The sequence below is a fragment of the Bos mutus genome, chromosome 1 (genome assembly GCF_027580195.1).
Source record: "Bos mutus isolate GX-2022 chromosome 1, NWIPB_WYAK_1.1, whole genome shotgun sequence".
NCBI lineage: Eukaryota > Metazoa > Chordata > Mammalia > Artiodactyla > Bovidae > Bos > Bos mutus.
Window position 1 is genome coordinate 31,764,154 of NC_091617.1, and position 17,519 is coordinate 31,781,672.

The 17,519-nt window shown below is 37.0% G+C and overlaps 1 protein-coding gene across 2 annotated transcripts in view; it reads left to right on the forward strand.

Annotated features, from left to right (window-relative positions):
- Nucleotides 1–1,129: 1,129 nt before the first annotated feature.
- CADM2 (cell adhesion molecule 2) overlaps nucleotides 1,130–17,519 on the forward strand; it is a 1,271,679-nt gene continuing 1,255,289 nt past the window's right edge. For both annotated transcript variants that reach the window (XM_070367837.1, XM_070367845.1), the window contains exon 1: nucleotides 1,130–1,742. In XM_070367837.1, the coding sequence (XP_070223938.1) occupies nucleotides 1,682–1,742 (61 nt within the window). In that variant the 5' untranslated portion in view covers nucleotides 1,130–1,681. The remainder of the gene's footprint in view (nucleotides 1,743–17,519) is intronic.

The following is a 17,519-nucleotide window of genomic DNA, read 5'->3' on the forward strand; positions in this document are numbered from 1 at the left end:
GTTCTTTCCAGATTCCTGAATTTTCTTTCCATGACCACCTTTGGTTAGGTCCTTGAAAAAAGCACAGTTATGCTTTTTGTCCCTTCCTTAAGGCTACAATTAAGGCACAGACGGAAGATTGCCTAAGATTTTGTGCTATCCTGAATTATAGAAATCCCACTGAACCGCGCTGAAGTCTCCTTTAATAAAGCGTTTACAGATGCCTGGCCCTGTAGCAATCCAGGGCCGTATAACTTCAATCCGTATAACTTCAAGAGTTAAGTTCTATTATTATCCCTGTTTTACAGATGAGGCTTCAGATTTAAATGTTCAAGTAAAATCATCAAACATTGTGAAGCAAGAAGTGACAGCTATGGGATTTGAACCTAGACCTACCTGATCTCAGTACTGACCGAAAGAATACTGTCACCCGCTGGCCTCTATTGAGATTTTATGTCTAGATTAAATCAAATTCTCAGGAACAACAACAAAAACTTAATTTCTTCCACTCCTAACTCTTTTTTTTTTTTTCCTTTTCACACAAGTTCTTGTAGGCAGGTAGGTGTTCTGTTCCCTATACTTAGCCTCTCCCACGTCCTCTTAAATCTTTCCCTTTTGCTGCTGGGAGCTTCAGAGAGCTACTGCAGCTGGTGAGTGGGCAGGTGCAGCCACCATCTGCTCTAGGAGTCCAAATACGCACAAGAACTTCGCACCCAAGACCTGTCCCAGGCACCACCACGGGTTCCAGAACCTGCTGGGGACATGGCAAACCCCGCCCCCTCGCGGTGGCGATTGGCTGAGGCCTTCCCGAATGCTAGGCACTTATTAAAGAAGGCGCCGTCTCAGAAAGTTAGGCTGAGACTCTCCAAGGAGGTGAGACCCGCCGGGGTGTGTGAATGGGGGATTCAGTTCTTCCTGCCCGAAGGGTCCTTGAGAAGCCTGTTTGTTTTTCCCGGCGCCTGTCTCCACCCATCCCTTTCTCTCATTGGCTAGGCCTGGTGGGCGGGGGTGTCCCCATTGGTTGGGGGGCGGTGTCTGTCCCTGGCCATGGTGGGGGCGGGGCCTCCACCGTGCTGAGCTTGCCCTTGTGTCTGGTGCTCTGTAGAGCTGCCGCCGCCGCTGCTGCTGCCGCTGCCGCCGCCGCCGCTGCTGCAGCCGGAGCATCCGGGAGCAGCCGCCGCCGCCGCTATCGCCTCTAGCGCCGCTTCCACCGCTGCCACCTCCCCTCCCAGGACCCCGAGACACCTCAAGCGCGAGCGGCGGCTGCTGCTTGCTTGCTCCCCTTATTCCCCGCCTTTCCCTTGCGTGACCTACCCACTCCTTACAGCCCTCGTCTGCATCTTCTCCGACACCCCGGCATCCCTGCACCACCTGCTCGGACAGCCCCGGGTGCGTGCCGGGAGGAAGGCAAGCTCCGAACCCGTGCCTGGCAGAAGGACTGTCGCGGCTGCACCACCAGCAAGAGGAGGAGGAAAAGAAACTATTTTGCCCAGCGAAACCTCATTCTGCGGGTGCTTCGCCGTTGCCGCTTCTGCTGCTGCCATCTGATCCGCGTCCGCAGGTTCGAGCACCGCAGCGGCGAGGACCCTAGGTCCGGCGGGCTCCGCGAAGGAGACAGCGGCAGAGCCCCGCACTCTGGTGCCCTGCTCACCAGCATCTCTTTGCCCCCCTCGTTCATTCTCAACCCTTTAGAAAAGGGACCATGATTTGGAAACGCAGCGCCGTTCTCCGCTTCTACAGTGTCTGCGGGCTCCTGCTACAAGGTAATCCCCGCCCCGCCGCGGGGAGCATCAACTTCACGCCCATTCCCCATCATCCTCACTCCACCCCATATTTCCACTCTTCCCCTTACAGTCCCCCAGTCCCCGGCGAATTCCACCCCCTCCCCCTACTTCCCGGTGCGGCAGGGGGCAGTGGCAGTTTGCTCCAGCCCCTCAAATCTCTAGCGCTGGCTCAACCGTGCTGTCTCGGTAGTCAGTCCCTTACGGGCACCTTTCGCCTTTTCATTCACCTGAGCTTCCTACATCTCTCACTCTCCATGCTCGCCAGCACTCCCCTCACCCTTCACATACACACTCCCACGCCTTTTGGCTGGCAACTTGTGCCTTCTCTGAACATTCCACCCTCCCACCAACCCCCACCAGCCGCCTCCCACATCACGCTCCCGACCGACCCTCTCCATCTCTTGTCATCTCTTTAACCTCCCCCTCTTCGTGTCGCCTTTATTTTGCCCCTTCTTCCCACCATCAGCATATCCGTGTGCCTTTAAAAAGTGTGTGAGAGCCTGGGAGCGAGCTGCCGAGACGGCGAGAACAGCAGCAGCGGCGGCACCGTGTGCATTGCAATAACATCTCCGGGGGCGGGGAGGTGGGGGGGGGGATGTGTTGTGAGACGTGTCATTCACCTAGGAAGAGAGAAGACTGTCTGAGGTTTAAAAAAAAGAAAAAAGAAAAAAACGAAAGAGAGAGATAAGCAAGGAAGGAAGAAAAAAAGAACGAAAAAGAGTAAAAGGAAAAAGGAAGAATGAATAAATAAAGCAGGAAATAAAAAGAGAGGGCCAGGGGAAGGGAAGAATTAAAAGACCCAAAGCCACTTTATCAACAAACTGACTTTTTATTATTCAGCCCGTGTGGTTTTCTTTTTCATTTTTTCGAAGCCAAGAAATGTGTGCACCCTGGCAGTTACTTTAGTGCTAAGGGATTTTAGCTTAGATTCCCTACCTTTCCATCCCGCTCTCTGACGCTTCTTTTCCGTAATTAATATCATCCTTTCAGGTGAAATGTAAGAACCCCTGTGACCGCAGCGGAGGGAAACCGCACAAAACACTGTTATTATGCAAATCACTGGGCTTGGATGCAGACTGGCTAGCGAACTGGGGTGCACTTTTCGCCAGATCCTTGCTTTTGGAGGGAGGAGGAGGTTGTGTGCAGTGGGAGGACGATGATGATTATGAAATGCATGGCAATGTATGGAGTAAAAGTGCCTGGGAAGAGCACACTTTGGGTGGTGGTGGAGGCAGAGGCGGCATGCTAGAACTGAGTGGGCAGGGGCTGTAAGGCAGAAGATTGTTGCTTTGAAGAGAGTGGTGTAGGGATGTGGCTTGAATGTGAGATACAGGGAGGATGGATGTGAAATTATGGTCCATATGATTTTTTTTTAAGATAGATGACTCTTGATTTCTTCATAAATCTTTGCCCACCTTTAACCTCTCTGTCATCATTTGTGTATTTATAGGAGAGATAAGTTGATCAAATGTATTTGTCCCTGGGTAAAAGGAATCTGAAAGTAAGACATATAGAACCACAGGCATACAAAACCCAATCGGCCTTTGGAGGATTTAAATGAGGTCAATGAACCATCTTTCAGCAAGTTCTTGGAATGCATCCTGTTTCCTAGCCTCCTCCAGGATATAGATCAGGACCGTATTTTATTTATGCATATTTATGAATGTGAAAGACGAGATAGTGGGCAGAATTTTCCTGAATTAGCTAACCAAACTTGCAGAGGTATTTCTTGGAATATTTCGGGGTAATTTTGTGTATTTTATGTTTGATGTAAATTTTTGATCTGTCATGTGCCAGAATCCCTGAGAAAAGGCAGACAGCCTGTTCTTCCTGCTTAACGCCGCCTGGTCCCATTCCCCAGCGCCTACACCCCCACCCTCTGGTCCCATTCCTCAGCGCTTACACCCCCACCCTCGCGCAAGTAATCCGGTGGCTGACACATTACTTGGGTTTCTAATCCGTCCTTAAACATCCTCCTAGAGACCCTACTTCACCTCTCAGTAACTTGCATTTCTCAGCTCTGCTGTGTGTGTGTATGTGTGTGTGTGTGTGTGTGTGTGTGCGTCCCGCGCGCGCGCATGAGCGCACCACGCCGGGTAAGGGAATGTGATGTGGGGAAATCAGTTAATTTGGTGATTGTGATGAACATTCGGCACCACTGGATGTGTTTTCCCTGCCAATCTGTGTATGCTGGCCCCGGCACGTCACTGCACACACTACTGGGCTGGTGCAAGATTATTTATTATAGAGCATGTGGGCAACGGACTGCACTTGGGGGTCGCCTCCTCTCTGCCTTCAACATTTCCCTGTGAATTGTCTATTCAGTGCACTGCAAAATAACTGTCTGCTGGTGCCTCTCTCTCCCTGTCTCTCTCTCTCAGCCTGAAGGAGGATTTACTCTTTCTCTACTCAGAGAGATTCCTTCAGCTGCATTCTTTTTTATTAAGGGCCTGGGTTTCTTTTATTAAGTATGTACACCAAATGTTAAGACAGTGCTGCTTTTCACAGCAGACTGGGGGAGAAGGGTGGAAGGGGTGTGGGTATACCAGAGCAAACACACCACTGCAGCCAGCAGCAGCACCAGCGGCAGGCCCAAATAAATAAATAAGTGTCCTATCACAGCAACCAGGCAAAGAGAACCAGCTCAAGGATATATGTGTACTTCTGAGCACCTTAGATGGCTGTATTAATACACCAAAGGAGAGAGAGAATAGGATTTAAGGGGGGGCGGGATAAAAAAAAAAACAAACTAGAAGTGGGAGGAGGCACAAAGCCCCACTGGATTGTCTTCTCATGTTTATGGCTGCCTCACATTTATCAAACACTGCTCCACAGACACATCACACTTTGTTGATACTGTCAGTTCCTGCTCAAACAAATTGCTTGTGCCTTCCTTGTCTTGGTCTTGGCTAAAAAACGTTGCTTCAGGGTCCAGGTTTATGTTTCTCCCACCACTCTACTGTTTTATTAGGACTTGGTTAGGTTGTAGAATGAAAGCTTGATTTCCTGGACATAGATTAAATATCTAGCAGGTCTTTCCTATGTACAAGGAAGGAGAGGTAGCGGGGGAACTAGTGAGCAACTGATTTTGGCCCGGGGTAGTCTGCTCTGCCTGTTAGTAGTTATGACTTGGCAAATACTGTAGGCAGTCTGTCTACAGCTTCTTATTTTTAGCATTATCAGCACTACAGTGGTTTTATCACTTAAGTCATACTAATCAATGTATTTATCCTTTGTATTTATCCCCTTTCTTGCAGTATGCATCATTTTAGACAGGAAGACTCAATTTAACACATCTTCCCTGTGGTTTCACTGTTTTATATTGTCACCATTTTTTTTTTTTTTTAACTTTTCCTGGGAAGCAAACTCAGTCTTTTGGTTTGTTAATATGTAGAGTGGTAAGTCAGTGGTAAGATTCAAGATAAAATGAATTTTTGTAAAAAAAAGGTTTAAATAGTTCTATTCTACAACATCTACTAGTTCGTCCTCAACAAGTCTTTAGGCAATGAATAGTTAGATAGAAAATAAACATGTTTCTGACCAGAGTATAACTTGGAATGTAGACTACTTAGATAACAAAATTTGATTCAGCATTATGCTATACAGCACCCTTTTTTTTTAAATTTTAATTTTCCTCTATCAGATATAGAGGAAAAAGCTGGGCAAGGGCAAGGGACACATTAGAGAAAAAAAATTTCTTTAGAATGAGGAGTGTAAAAACTTGCCACCTGTAACTAAGACTTCTTCTTGTCTACAGAGTAGATTCAGTTCAGTTGCTGACCCTCTTTGTAGCTGGGCTCCTTTCCATGCCTGAAGCGACACTGGAAAGATGGAGACTCTCTTGTTTAGCACAGGAAACAATCTGAAAAAGGACAAAAAGGAAAGAAGGGCAAAATAGACATGCATAGAGAGATTCTGATTTTGTTGAGAACTTTATTTCCTTGTTCAGTGTTGGTCTTACACAAAAAACACCACTACTAATTTTGGGGTTTTAGGGTTTGTGGATGTGTGTGTTTTACTGTGGGACATTGTAGTAAGTAATTTGTTGTGTGTAAAAAGAAAGATCCTCAAGTTAAAGGTCTGTTCAACATGCATATTACTTGCCTCAGTATGTGTCATGCACCTCCCATTACATTTTTAGAAAACATGTGGTAATGCAAAATATACATACAAACTAAATAAAATACTGATAACTTAATATTTCCTAAAAGCATGTCTCTCTCGCTTCTTTACTTCTACCTTAGTCATGATGAGCTCATCTTTTATGCTGAATGCAGTTCCTGAGATACAGCTCACTCCTCCCTTTTTTTGATTAACAGTGGAAACTTTGAAAAGTAGGTTTTATACACAAGTCAATGACTATGACTTAAACAAACACTAGACATTTAGTAATTAAGAAAATCTCTTTGCAAATATGAGGAGTTCCTAGACTAATTTAGCATCAAGATATGGAAGCTTATTTTGTTGTTTTTTCCCTTGTGTCTACAACTAGTAGAACTCTGGTAATACAACATGACAAAGGTAAGCATCAACTGAGATAGTCTCTTCCTGCGTTTTCCACAAGAAGATCAAATACGTGAAAAATATTTTTCCCAGACTTAACTAATGAGATAGTCATTTTTCTTAAAGAAAAACTTACTTAAATCACTTAAACAGGAAATAGTTGTGCAATAATGTTGGAAGACATCCTAAGCATGCATTTTAAAATGGCCTGAAATCAACATCAAATGGAAATCAATTTTCTTTTAAAAATAAAGAGTCTATGGGGTATAAAATGATTGAGAGAAGTAAAATTTATCTATTGTGAAGGATTTGGGGTACATTTGTAATATAACATAGACATATCATATTATTGTTTTATTTGATTATGTTGACATGCATTCTATGAGATGTATTGATAGAGAGTCCTTGTTTTAATAGACTTCATTAAACCTTCTTGGCAAAATCGCCCATTATGTAGCAACTGGCTGAGTAGGTGAGGAAGCAGCAAAAAGGGAAGTTACAAATCAAGGAAGTAGAACTCACAAATTGAAGTCAGAAGTCCTTTGTGGAATTGTCAGTTACAGGTTTGTTTACTCTCCTAAAAACAACTCTGCTACCTTGTTTATATTAAGCTTCTTGAGGGCAAGCCCTGAGCTTTACTTATTCTTAATTTAGTAAATGCATAATAAATAGTTTTGGTTTGAATGATAGGTATATCTTAGTTAGGTATGATGTAGTTAAGAGGTATCTTTTCATAACACATCAGCAGTCATACTTTGTTAAATTATATATATATATATATATACACACACATATATGAGTTAATTTTAACATTTTGTAGGTCTTATTGGTTTAGGAAACAATTTTCCTGTAGAAAATTATCATAGTGATAGCTGTTGATATACATCTTTAAATGAATGTAATTTGATCAGTTGCTCTTTGACATGACGTTTCCCTACCCATTTTTTTCTTTTCCATAATTAAAAAAATCAAGATATTTGCATAAGATCACAAACTCAATTCATGAGGGGGGAAAAAAAGAGAAGACATGATTTAAATTTACTGATTTAACCTAAAATATTTAAAAGGACAAGTTCATTACCAACATTTTATTTGAAAATGTCAAACGTTTTTGGAGTGTAGTTCTGTAGTATCAAAAAACTACATCTTCTGCAAATTCCTTGTGTAAAGAGGTGGGTGAGGATTAACCTAGAGCTGTGGCAGCTGAAGCCCCCTGCTGTGTGATGATGCAAATGGCATCTCAGGCCTAATGTGCTCTGCAGCGGCAGGCAGAACGCATGCAGGAAAGCAGTCATGTGGCGTGACTGAAATAGGAAGTCTTTTCATATTTCATAGCTTGTAGTGGACATGAACCATGCTTCAACTCTTCATGACCAGAAATAATCCAAAGAGTATTTCTAATCACTTGAGCTCATGGCAAAGCTAAAGAGAGAATATATAATTTGTTTAGACATTAATGTAATAAATAAATCCTAACAAAATTATCAACATTTTCATCAAATGAATTGTGCAAACTTGGAAATTATCTTGCAAACTATCAGGACCACAGTTCAATTTAATGAAAATTAATAGCAAAGTTAAAATAGAATTCTTATGCATTCTAAGGCTTCTAAGAATTCTAATTCTTATGCAGTTATTTACATGTGTTGGACCTAATGAATGTTGAGCTGGCAAATACTGTTATCTTTCTCTTCCTTTAGCGAGTAAGGAGTTAGTTGCTTTTTTTTTTCCTTATTAGAGCATTTCCTGTTAGGGGAGAATACAGTAGTCTTAAAAGAAATAGGAATTAATTGTTCAATGTATGTTTTTACCATTTATTTAGTGCCATAGATTGGAATTTTTGTTAACATCAAACCAGTAGAGAATATCTCCTTTCTAAAAAATTTTATGTATCACACAGGCAAAGCATCAAATATGTTCCTTAATAAAAGCAAGAGTTGTGGGGCAATTATTATGGGCAGACTATAAAAGAAGCCTATCAGATGACAATAACTAGTGTAGCATTGTTTATCTTGATTCCATTTGCTATCAAAATAATTGAGCATATTATGCATATTGATTTTCATCCTAGAAATGAGTCCAATTGGTCCTGTTTATGTGTTCAGTGAGTTTCTTTAGATGATATGAAATAGTTTTATCTTAGTAATATGTAATACATATATATATATATGTTAGGAAACTAAATATTCTGTTTAATTAGGTATGAGTTAAATATTAATGCCAAAATCAGAGATGTAATTATTGAGAAAGGAAATATTCCTCAATCATTTATCTCTATATATGCACATATGTACAAGCCTAAAATGTACAGTTATTTTTAGGTCTGAAGAACATCTTTATAATTTTGCGTGTAATTAGAGTTTGGAGCACTCAGGGATGAAGTGTGAGGAAAAAGGAAAAGTTTATTTTGTTTTTGATTATTTAACCTTATTTCTGAAGGTTAAAAAAGGTATTTTTTGAATTCATTTTTTTAGGCTGCAGCAGTGATTAACTTTTCCACTTAAAAACACACGCACAAGGTTTACAGTTTCTGAATTTGCAATAGAGCTGAGCATTTATTCTGGATCTTCTTTGTGTTTGAGAAACTGAGTGATGAGAACCTACTGCTACCTGAATAGAGAGGCAGGGCTGAGGTTGTAAGGAGATCTGCCTTGGAAAGAGCTGGCCATTAATTATTCACATTCTATTTCAGAAGTCTTTGAAGTAAATATTAAGACAGTTATTATTAAGCATTGGGGATTACTCTTTCTGAGTCAGCAAATCGTTTTCATTTGAATATTGAAATTATCTTTCAGCCATTTGAATGCTGATGGGGATGCCCCTGTTTAGCCACAGTTAAGCAGTTATTCTAGGGGTTACACACTGACGTCACTAGGGATTGTTTAGAAAACAAGAATAAGCATTTATTTGCTTTGAGGAACAAAAAAACTTAAAGCTAAGTGTAATCATATAGTGCAAATAACTACACATACAGATATAAAAGTCATTTTATAGGCTAAAGAACCCCCCTAGTTTTATAGATTTGATGATGGTTTATTAATGGTAACGGTGCATTGTTTATCTAAAGTCATCTTTGAGAACCGAGTTAAGAAAGCACCTTTCCTGAGAAAGATGTGCTGCCGACTGCTAAGTGTATAACTGTTATATTGATTCAGTGTAATTTATAAAGCCAATTAATTTGTTCTTGTAAGGGAATATTTTGTTTCTTTGCTAAAATTGTTTGCCTTTAAAGATGCAAGTGCCTCCCTTAATGCTTACTCAAACATCAAAGCCTAAAATTTATGGTGCGTAAAATATGTTTCTACTTTTGTAATAAATTCATATTTTACGTTAGATTGTCCTATATCGCCCCAGGAGAAAATGTCCTGACACCTTTACCTTCCGTTCCTTCTTATACTTTATATGTCTTCTGCTTTTAATTTTAAGTAGTAGACAGGCTGCAATGAGGGATGATTAGAATATTTGTATTTAAAAGCAAATAAAATGCACAGTAAGCTTCTGATTTGTCATTCCCTTATTGCAATCTATATTTTATGGACCGAAGTCTGAATAGTAACTCAGCTTCCTTTACACTCTCTAGGAATATAATATACCCCACTCTGCACTGTTCTATCAACCTGAAAGACCCATTAAAATAAATTCACAGGGAGTGAAAAACAGTTAAAAGGAATCTTACCAAACCTATGTACTGAATACATCCAGATTGGGTGTTTTTTCTTTCAACCTCCAAGGCTTGTATCCCAGTGTTTTAGCAAAGATAAAACACATACAATGTGCTTTTAGTTGTTTTTGTTATTGTTATTATTGCATTTTGTGAGCATTCAACCTCCTTAGTCTCATAATAAAAATGGCAAAAAGAGAAGGGAAGGAATGTGAGTCAGCCAGCCAAACACACAGAAACGCCTGGCAAAGCCGACTAAATTAGCATATGCTAGGCTGAGTATTTCCCTCTGTTGTTACATAACCCTTTTCTAATAGGAAATCACTTCTCCTACTTAACCCTTTCAGGAGGTTTGGAATTTACCCACTGTTACATTTTTATTTTGCTTCATTTATTTTCTCAAAAATTATGTAAATCATCTATTGAAGGGCTTTTATGCCAAATTCTTCTCCCCCACCCTTCAGTCTTTCTGTATACAAATGTTCCATTCTGTGCCCAACTTCAGGATTCAAGAATCAACTTTTCTATAGCCTTCACTGAGAGGATCTAATTAGCATTTTAGGCTCTCTTTACTCATGTGCAGCTTTCTTTAGAAAATGTATTAGTTCTATGAGGTTTCCCTAAGGATTCATAATACTCTAGTTTGTTACATGTACTGTGATATTCACTGTGCCTTAATTATGCGTGTGTCCTCATTTCAAAGCCTTTTCAGGGATCATGTGGATAGAACAGGGGTCTGGCTGTAAGTTCACTGTCATGTATTAATGTGTAGGTGGTATTCAGAGAAGGATGTTTCTGAAGGCAATCTTATATCTATGACTCTAGTATAGCAAGCAGTTACTCACATTTCTACACTTAAACTAGTTACTCTGCCAAGGCAGAATGAGATTCACCATTGTAATACAGAATACAGTGTCTGTTATTTCTAAATAGTTCTTTGCTTTGGGATTGAAAAAAAAAAAAAAATAATGAGTGAAAATGTGTATCCCTTATCCCGAATAGGAATTGTTCCCTTTCACTCTCCCAAATAAAAAGAAGAATCAGAAATTGTTCCTAAATCAATACTCTATTCCCTAACTAGCCCATTAACACATCTTGCTATGGTGGGATCTCGAAGTTATACTGTTTATTATTTGAGGCTATAGATTTTTAGATAGTATTGATAGTCTGCAATCTTCATGGGCTGCTAAATGTCAGTGCATTGGCAAATTTGAGACATATTTTCACTTTTTGATTTGGATGCAGTGTGGAGAACTGTGAAAATATATAGGAATGTTGAATGAGAGAGAAGGAGAAAGAGGAAAATATGTATATATTGAGACTACATTTGTGGAGGGATAGCTGCAATAATTTGCCCATTTTAGTACATGTCACCATTTATAAGGAGGACATTTTCCTACATTGCATGAATTTAAAAGTTTACTTATCTTAATTGTACCCCTTGATTTGCTTGTATTTGTGTGTTATATATAATCAGAAAATTTAAGTTTAACTTGTAAATGTAACCATTCTTTCTTTTTTCTGATCATTACAGTATAAAAGCATTTTATGAGTTAATATACTAACAATTTTAACCAATTTTTGTTTCATTATTTTACACAACTGAATTATTTTCTATACCATATTATTATTAATGGTAGCTAAAAATGCTAATATTCAGGAACACATAGGAGTTTTTTTCATGGGAATTTTGGACCAGAATCTGATGTGTTTTAGTAGACAAAAGATTACCATCTGCCCTTTATTGAATATTTTAAGCATTTATGTTTTCTTAGTTTATGAGAGAACTAAGCACTTTATTTTGTCTATGTTATGATCTGTATAACCCCTACATGGATTTTTCTTATAGCATTTTGAATGTCTCCTCTAGTGGACTATAAGCCCCTAGAGTACTAGGTTTTAGTCTTCATTTTATTTCAGGTGCCTAATCGAATGTTTGGCCTGTGTCTTTTTTTAATGTTTTCATTTCACTGATTGATTAGTTCTCTTCCAGTCTATTTAATCTTGACGCATCTTTTTAATTGGTTCCAAATAATATTTAAGTACTTATAATTGCCAAAATGCCAATACAGTATTCTGAATAGAATAAATATTTGCAATCAATTTTCATTTTAAACTACAGGAAGAAGAAAAAAAAGGATACCAAGAAATATCATGCTTAATAATGACATACTTCACAAAAAATGTAGAATCACTCCTTTCAGTTAAGGTAGTCACTTCAAATTTGCCCTGAAAACATTTGAATCATGGCTTTGAACTCCCTGATTTCTCTGGGCAATGTAACCTCTTGTCTTTTTTTTACAATTCCTGGCCCCTAAAATATTCCTGATGGTGACTTTGGGTAAATATGAAGTCAGATCATCTTATTGTTCTATTTAGAGTAGCTAGTATTTCTGGATAAATGTATAAACAAAGAGGAATTACAGACTGACCTTGATCTGCCAGATTATCAGTGAGGACTGACCTGCTTTTATTATTGCCAAGCTGTAGTGTAAAGGTGCTCTGAGTAGTCCTACAGATTCAGGGTATATTTTTCTCAGTTTAACTCAGGGAGATTCCATTCATTTTATTTAAAAGGGCTTTTAAATAAATTATATATATATACACAAAATGCTTAGCCATAATTCTACAGTTGAGGACACATGTTTGCTGTGGTTGAATTTGATTTAGTTTTCTTTTTACATTTTGAAGACAGTGGGAGGTAAAATGGAAATATTTCCTACTTTTTTTAAGAGAATTTAAATATAGTTACTAGTGCTGAACTCCAGGGGTGAAAAGACTTTCTTCAATTTGTAGTGATTCTATTTCCACATAAAGTGTTTTAAGAATGCTTTTTTGAAAATGTCCCAGAGAAATGTAGTTTTTCTTAAAAGTTACATAGTTCTTTCAAATTTAAAAAATCAATTTTACCCATTGTCTTTTGGATTTTTGACTATTTCCTGACTCTTGGCATTCAAAAGAAAGTTAAGTAGGCTGTCTTAAGATTCATTTGAAGCCAAATCAATTCATGTAGAAATAAACATTCAGTTAACAGATATTCAAAGTAGATTAAACTATCTCAATTCATTGAGGGCTGCTGCCACTTTATAAAGTTAATTTTAAGAATTATATTCTTGCATAGCTTCTGTATCTAAAATCTTGCTTTATATGGAGATGTGTCAGTATGATGTAGCAGTCAGGCAAGGATAACTTCATCTTTAATGTGGCTTTTGTTCAGCCCCTGATGATCCACTTTTCAGAGCCTAGTGACAAAAAGGGAAGATAGTCAAACTTTGTTGACTCTGTCACTGTTTTTATAAAAAATTATTTTAATATGTTACTGAATTTTATTCATTATATTGAGATATTCCTATAAATCTATGATTAGAAGTCACATATTTTAATTTTTTATGTGTAACTATATAGTATCTGAAACACTGGAAATGTATGGAATTATCATACCTTTATATATCTCAGCATTTTTGTCATAATGACCCACTCAGAAATTGAATTTTCAATTTGATATAAGGGAAGTACCTTTGTCACTTTAAATGCTAAAGCATTTCAGATCAACATTCTTGTGTAGGGTCACCAAATTTGGAACAACTTCCATAATATTCACCAAAATGGTATTGTACTAAAGTGCATTGTCTTTATATAAAAATATTTTATGATAACTAGCATGAATAATAAGTTGTGTGTTCTATAATATTTATGAATGCATTTTTAAAGGTCAAGAAACATTTATAGAGGATAGTTTCTTGTCCACTGGCTTGTTTTATATATATAAATATATATAATATATATTTATATATTATGTATGTAATATAGAAATGCTGTGAGTGAAGTAAAACTAATGGTATTGTGAATTTTAATTCTCTGTATCCTTTCACTTCTGTGTAATAGCTAAGGTAAAGATATTGGTAGAGGGATAAGTTCATAATTTTTTAGAGGTCTGATAGAGGACATTGAAGTCAAATTTACTTTAAATTTTTGTTTTGCTTTACCTAATTTTATTGACTGTTCAGATACAGACTACCAACAAGGCAAAACAGGTTATCTTTGAAGGAACTGATAGTGTTTTATAATATATCAACCATGTTTGACAGTTGGGTACAGATAGATTGGAAAGACTGATAATTTTTTTTATCATTTTATCATGCTCATACTATAAAATAGAGTAAACATGATTTGGCATTAGGAATCTTTCCTTCTGAGAGCTTCTCATCATCTTGGTGTACAGAGATGGAGAATGGGAGCGATTTGGTGATAGAGGCAATAATGGATACCCATAATCCTTGAGTGGAATATCATCAACTGCCATATTAAAATACATTTAGTGTGGGAGTGGGAGTGATGTTAGCCTGGTGAATGTCTTTTATTTTGTAGTGAAAGTCCAGAGATACCCCTGGACTAACTTTAGACTTTGATTTTTGCAAGTGCCCTACAGCATCAAGATGTAATGGTAGGAATCAAGGGACCAAAGTTCTTATCAAAGCCATGCCACCATTTTGAAGATGAGTAAGATACTTCTCTGGCAGCTCAGTTTTTTCATCTGTGGATTGAGAGATTGGAACCAAATCTGTTCTTCGGCACTATGTTGTATAGGATCTTAAGGATGATGACACACTGAAAAAAATGGTGTTTTCTTTTTGACTTTCCACCTAAAGATCTTTTAAAATGCAGTCAGTATAACATGAAATGTGTGCTCTTAAAATACCTTTTACTAAAATTTATTTTTAATAGCTACTCAAGCATTATTCAGTATTTAATGTTTTTACACATTAAAAGACTGTTATTCTGATGCATGTGTCTGTATAAATTTCAGAACTTTTTTTTCCCCTAGGTCAGTGAGTTTTATAAGTTAATTTTGTGGCCATCAGCCTGAATTTGGGCCACACATTTATTTTTTAATGAAATTACATCCGTAAATCAGTTTTGAAAATTAGTAAACTGTTGATATATTAGTCATTTTTATTGGGGAGTGGATTGAATTAAGTTTTAATTTTGAGTTCAGTTTTGTTTTTCTGTGCATTTAATTTACATGTATGTAAAAATTTCTACAATCATATTGTTTTTCATAGCCACTGGTTTTCTTAAACATAACATTCATTTATTGATTCGTTTTTCAACAAATATGTACTTGAAGTCAGTGTTGTAAACGTTGGATATACAAGTAGACAAGATAGAAATAGTTTCTAACTTTACGGAGCCTATACTCTAGTGACTGAGACACAGAATAAACAAATCAAAATATTATAATGCCTTAATTCTTTTTTTTCTGAAATAAAAAAAATATTTTATGCTAATATCTTTTCCACAGCAACAAAATGCAGATATATCAATGAGGATATGAAATCACTGGCTTATCAACAATATTATAAACCTCACTGGGCTTTTAACATTTTTACTTAAGGTTGGATTAAACAGCTCTCATTTCCTTCAGTCGTTTATCCTGAAAACATTCTCAGTATGATGCCGTTTCTTTCTTTATTAATACAAGTTGAAAGAAGCTGACAAGTGAACAAGAAATATTTAAGCACACTCTATTCTAACTGATTTGTTCAAGAGGATGATTCATTTAATTTCATAAAGGATCAGTGGGCCAGAACTGTAGATGACCAGGTCAGCGGAGGGAATGTAGGGGAGAAGAGGTCTGTGAGAAGGATCTATGTAACAAGCAACAATATTTAGTTTTTTAGAGCTGAAGTTCTGCTTGAGCAATTCTGATGTTACCAGCAACAGTCATTTAAAGAGCTGCTGATGCCTCAGGGAAAACATTTTTAAAGTGTCCTATCTAGAAACAATGTTCCTTGTACTGTGTCATATATATTAAAACTCCGTCCCTTGCTTATATTACAGTACATCGTGCCTGATTAAAACCTGTACTACTGTAATGTGGCTTCTTGAGAGTGCCGATTAAATGTCGCTCCTGAAATATTTCCTCCTGCTGAATCTCTCTGAATATGATTGAAATATTAATCACTTGGTAAACAAAGCTCATAAATGGATAGGATACAATTAAATGTTTTTAATAAAGTGAATTTCATGCAATTATTTTAAGTGTCATAGAGAAAATGCAAAATCATACAAACAGGCTACAAATATTCTTGATATCTTTATATTGCTTTCTTTAATATTTAACTTTGACTGATGGCTTCAATATGCAAATTATGTCATATTTCTAAGAGATTGTATGGTATTTTTGGATAGTGTCACTCACTAGCCAGTAGGATCCCTGGAGTAGGTGATATGTATCTTGTAATAGATAAGATTAAAAAACTGATATATACTCTGGAAATCATAATGATGGTGGTTTAGCCTGTATAGTGCTGTATTTAGTGATTTGTTTTTTTGGATTTCACTCAACCGTACATCGCACAGACAGAAAAACCTCAGCTTAACTATTATCTTTAATTTTGCTTTCTTTATATTTTAAAGGAAACTTTAAAATTAAAGCAATTCAAGTAAATGCTTTGTTGCAGGTAATGATTTGCAAGAGTGTAGTTGTATAGAAAATGATTTATTTTGAAAGTATATTCAATTTTTCAAAGTAAATCAGAGAGGCATACATATTTGGAACTTTTCTAGAGGGAACTAGGTGGTGCTGTTCTGTCATCTTTGTGTCTTAGTGACTTCTTTGATTCTTTTCTCAGTTCATTAAACACTTTTGTACAATAGGTAAGGTATAGTTTTGGTCTATAGTGGCCTTATTTTTGTTAACCAATGAAGTTTATATTGATCTTGAATCTTTTCTTTTCAGCAGTATTTTTGTACAGCAGATAAAAACTTTCTTCGTAAGCAGTAAGCTATAGCACAGTTTAAAATGTCTTTTTTATTTCTTCATCATTTAAATTATTATATATAATTCTGAGATCTTCAAATATTTATATTATTATGTGTTTTTAAATTCTTTGGCTATTTTACTTGTAAAAATACTTATGATTGGTTTAATCAAAATTTAAAGTGGTGGAATTTTTGTGCAAAGTTGATTTAATATAAAAATGTCACAAAATGCATAAGCTCAAGGCAAACTTAATTGTATTTTTGAAATACTAAAAAAAAAAAAATCAACTAAAACTTTAAACAAAGAAAAGTAAAACTTTCCCTTGAAAATAAATTGGTTGCTTACTTTACTTACATATAAGAAAAGTAACCTCAATTAGGCCATCAGTTAATCTTTTCTTGTTTCTAGATATTAAGTTAATTTTGTCTTATGATCTTGGTGGTACTTGATAGTCCAAATAAGTCTCTTATTTCAGGCTAAATAACAACAAATAAAGTTACTCCACTGTTCATGTATTTTTGGTATACTGGTATTTTGGGGGTATATTTTCTTAGTAAGAATTTTGACTTCTGGATACCCTTAGGCTTAGAGAATCAGATATGAGAAAACTTTAAAAGGGTTGCAGCTTTTTCCAACAAAAATCATCCTGTAAGTTGTGTTTCTTAATTTTTTAATACCTTTAGATAAGAGTGTATCGTGTAATTTATTTTCTAATATAAATCTGGACATAAAATAAGGATGAAGTACTTCAAGAGTTCTACCCATATGTTTTCTTGTAGACTCATAGTTCTATCATTTTGAATGGGGACAAAAATGACTTATGTTC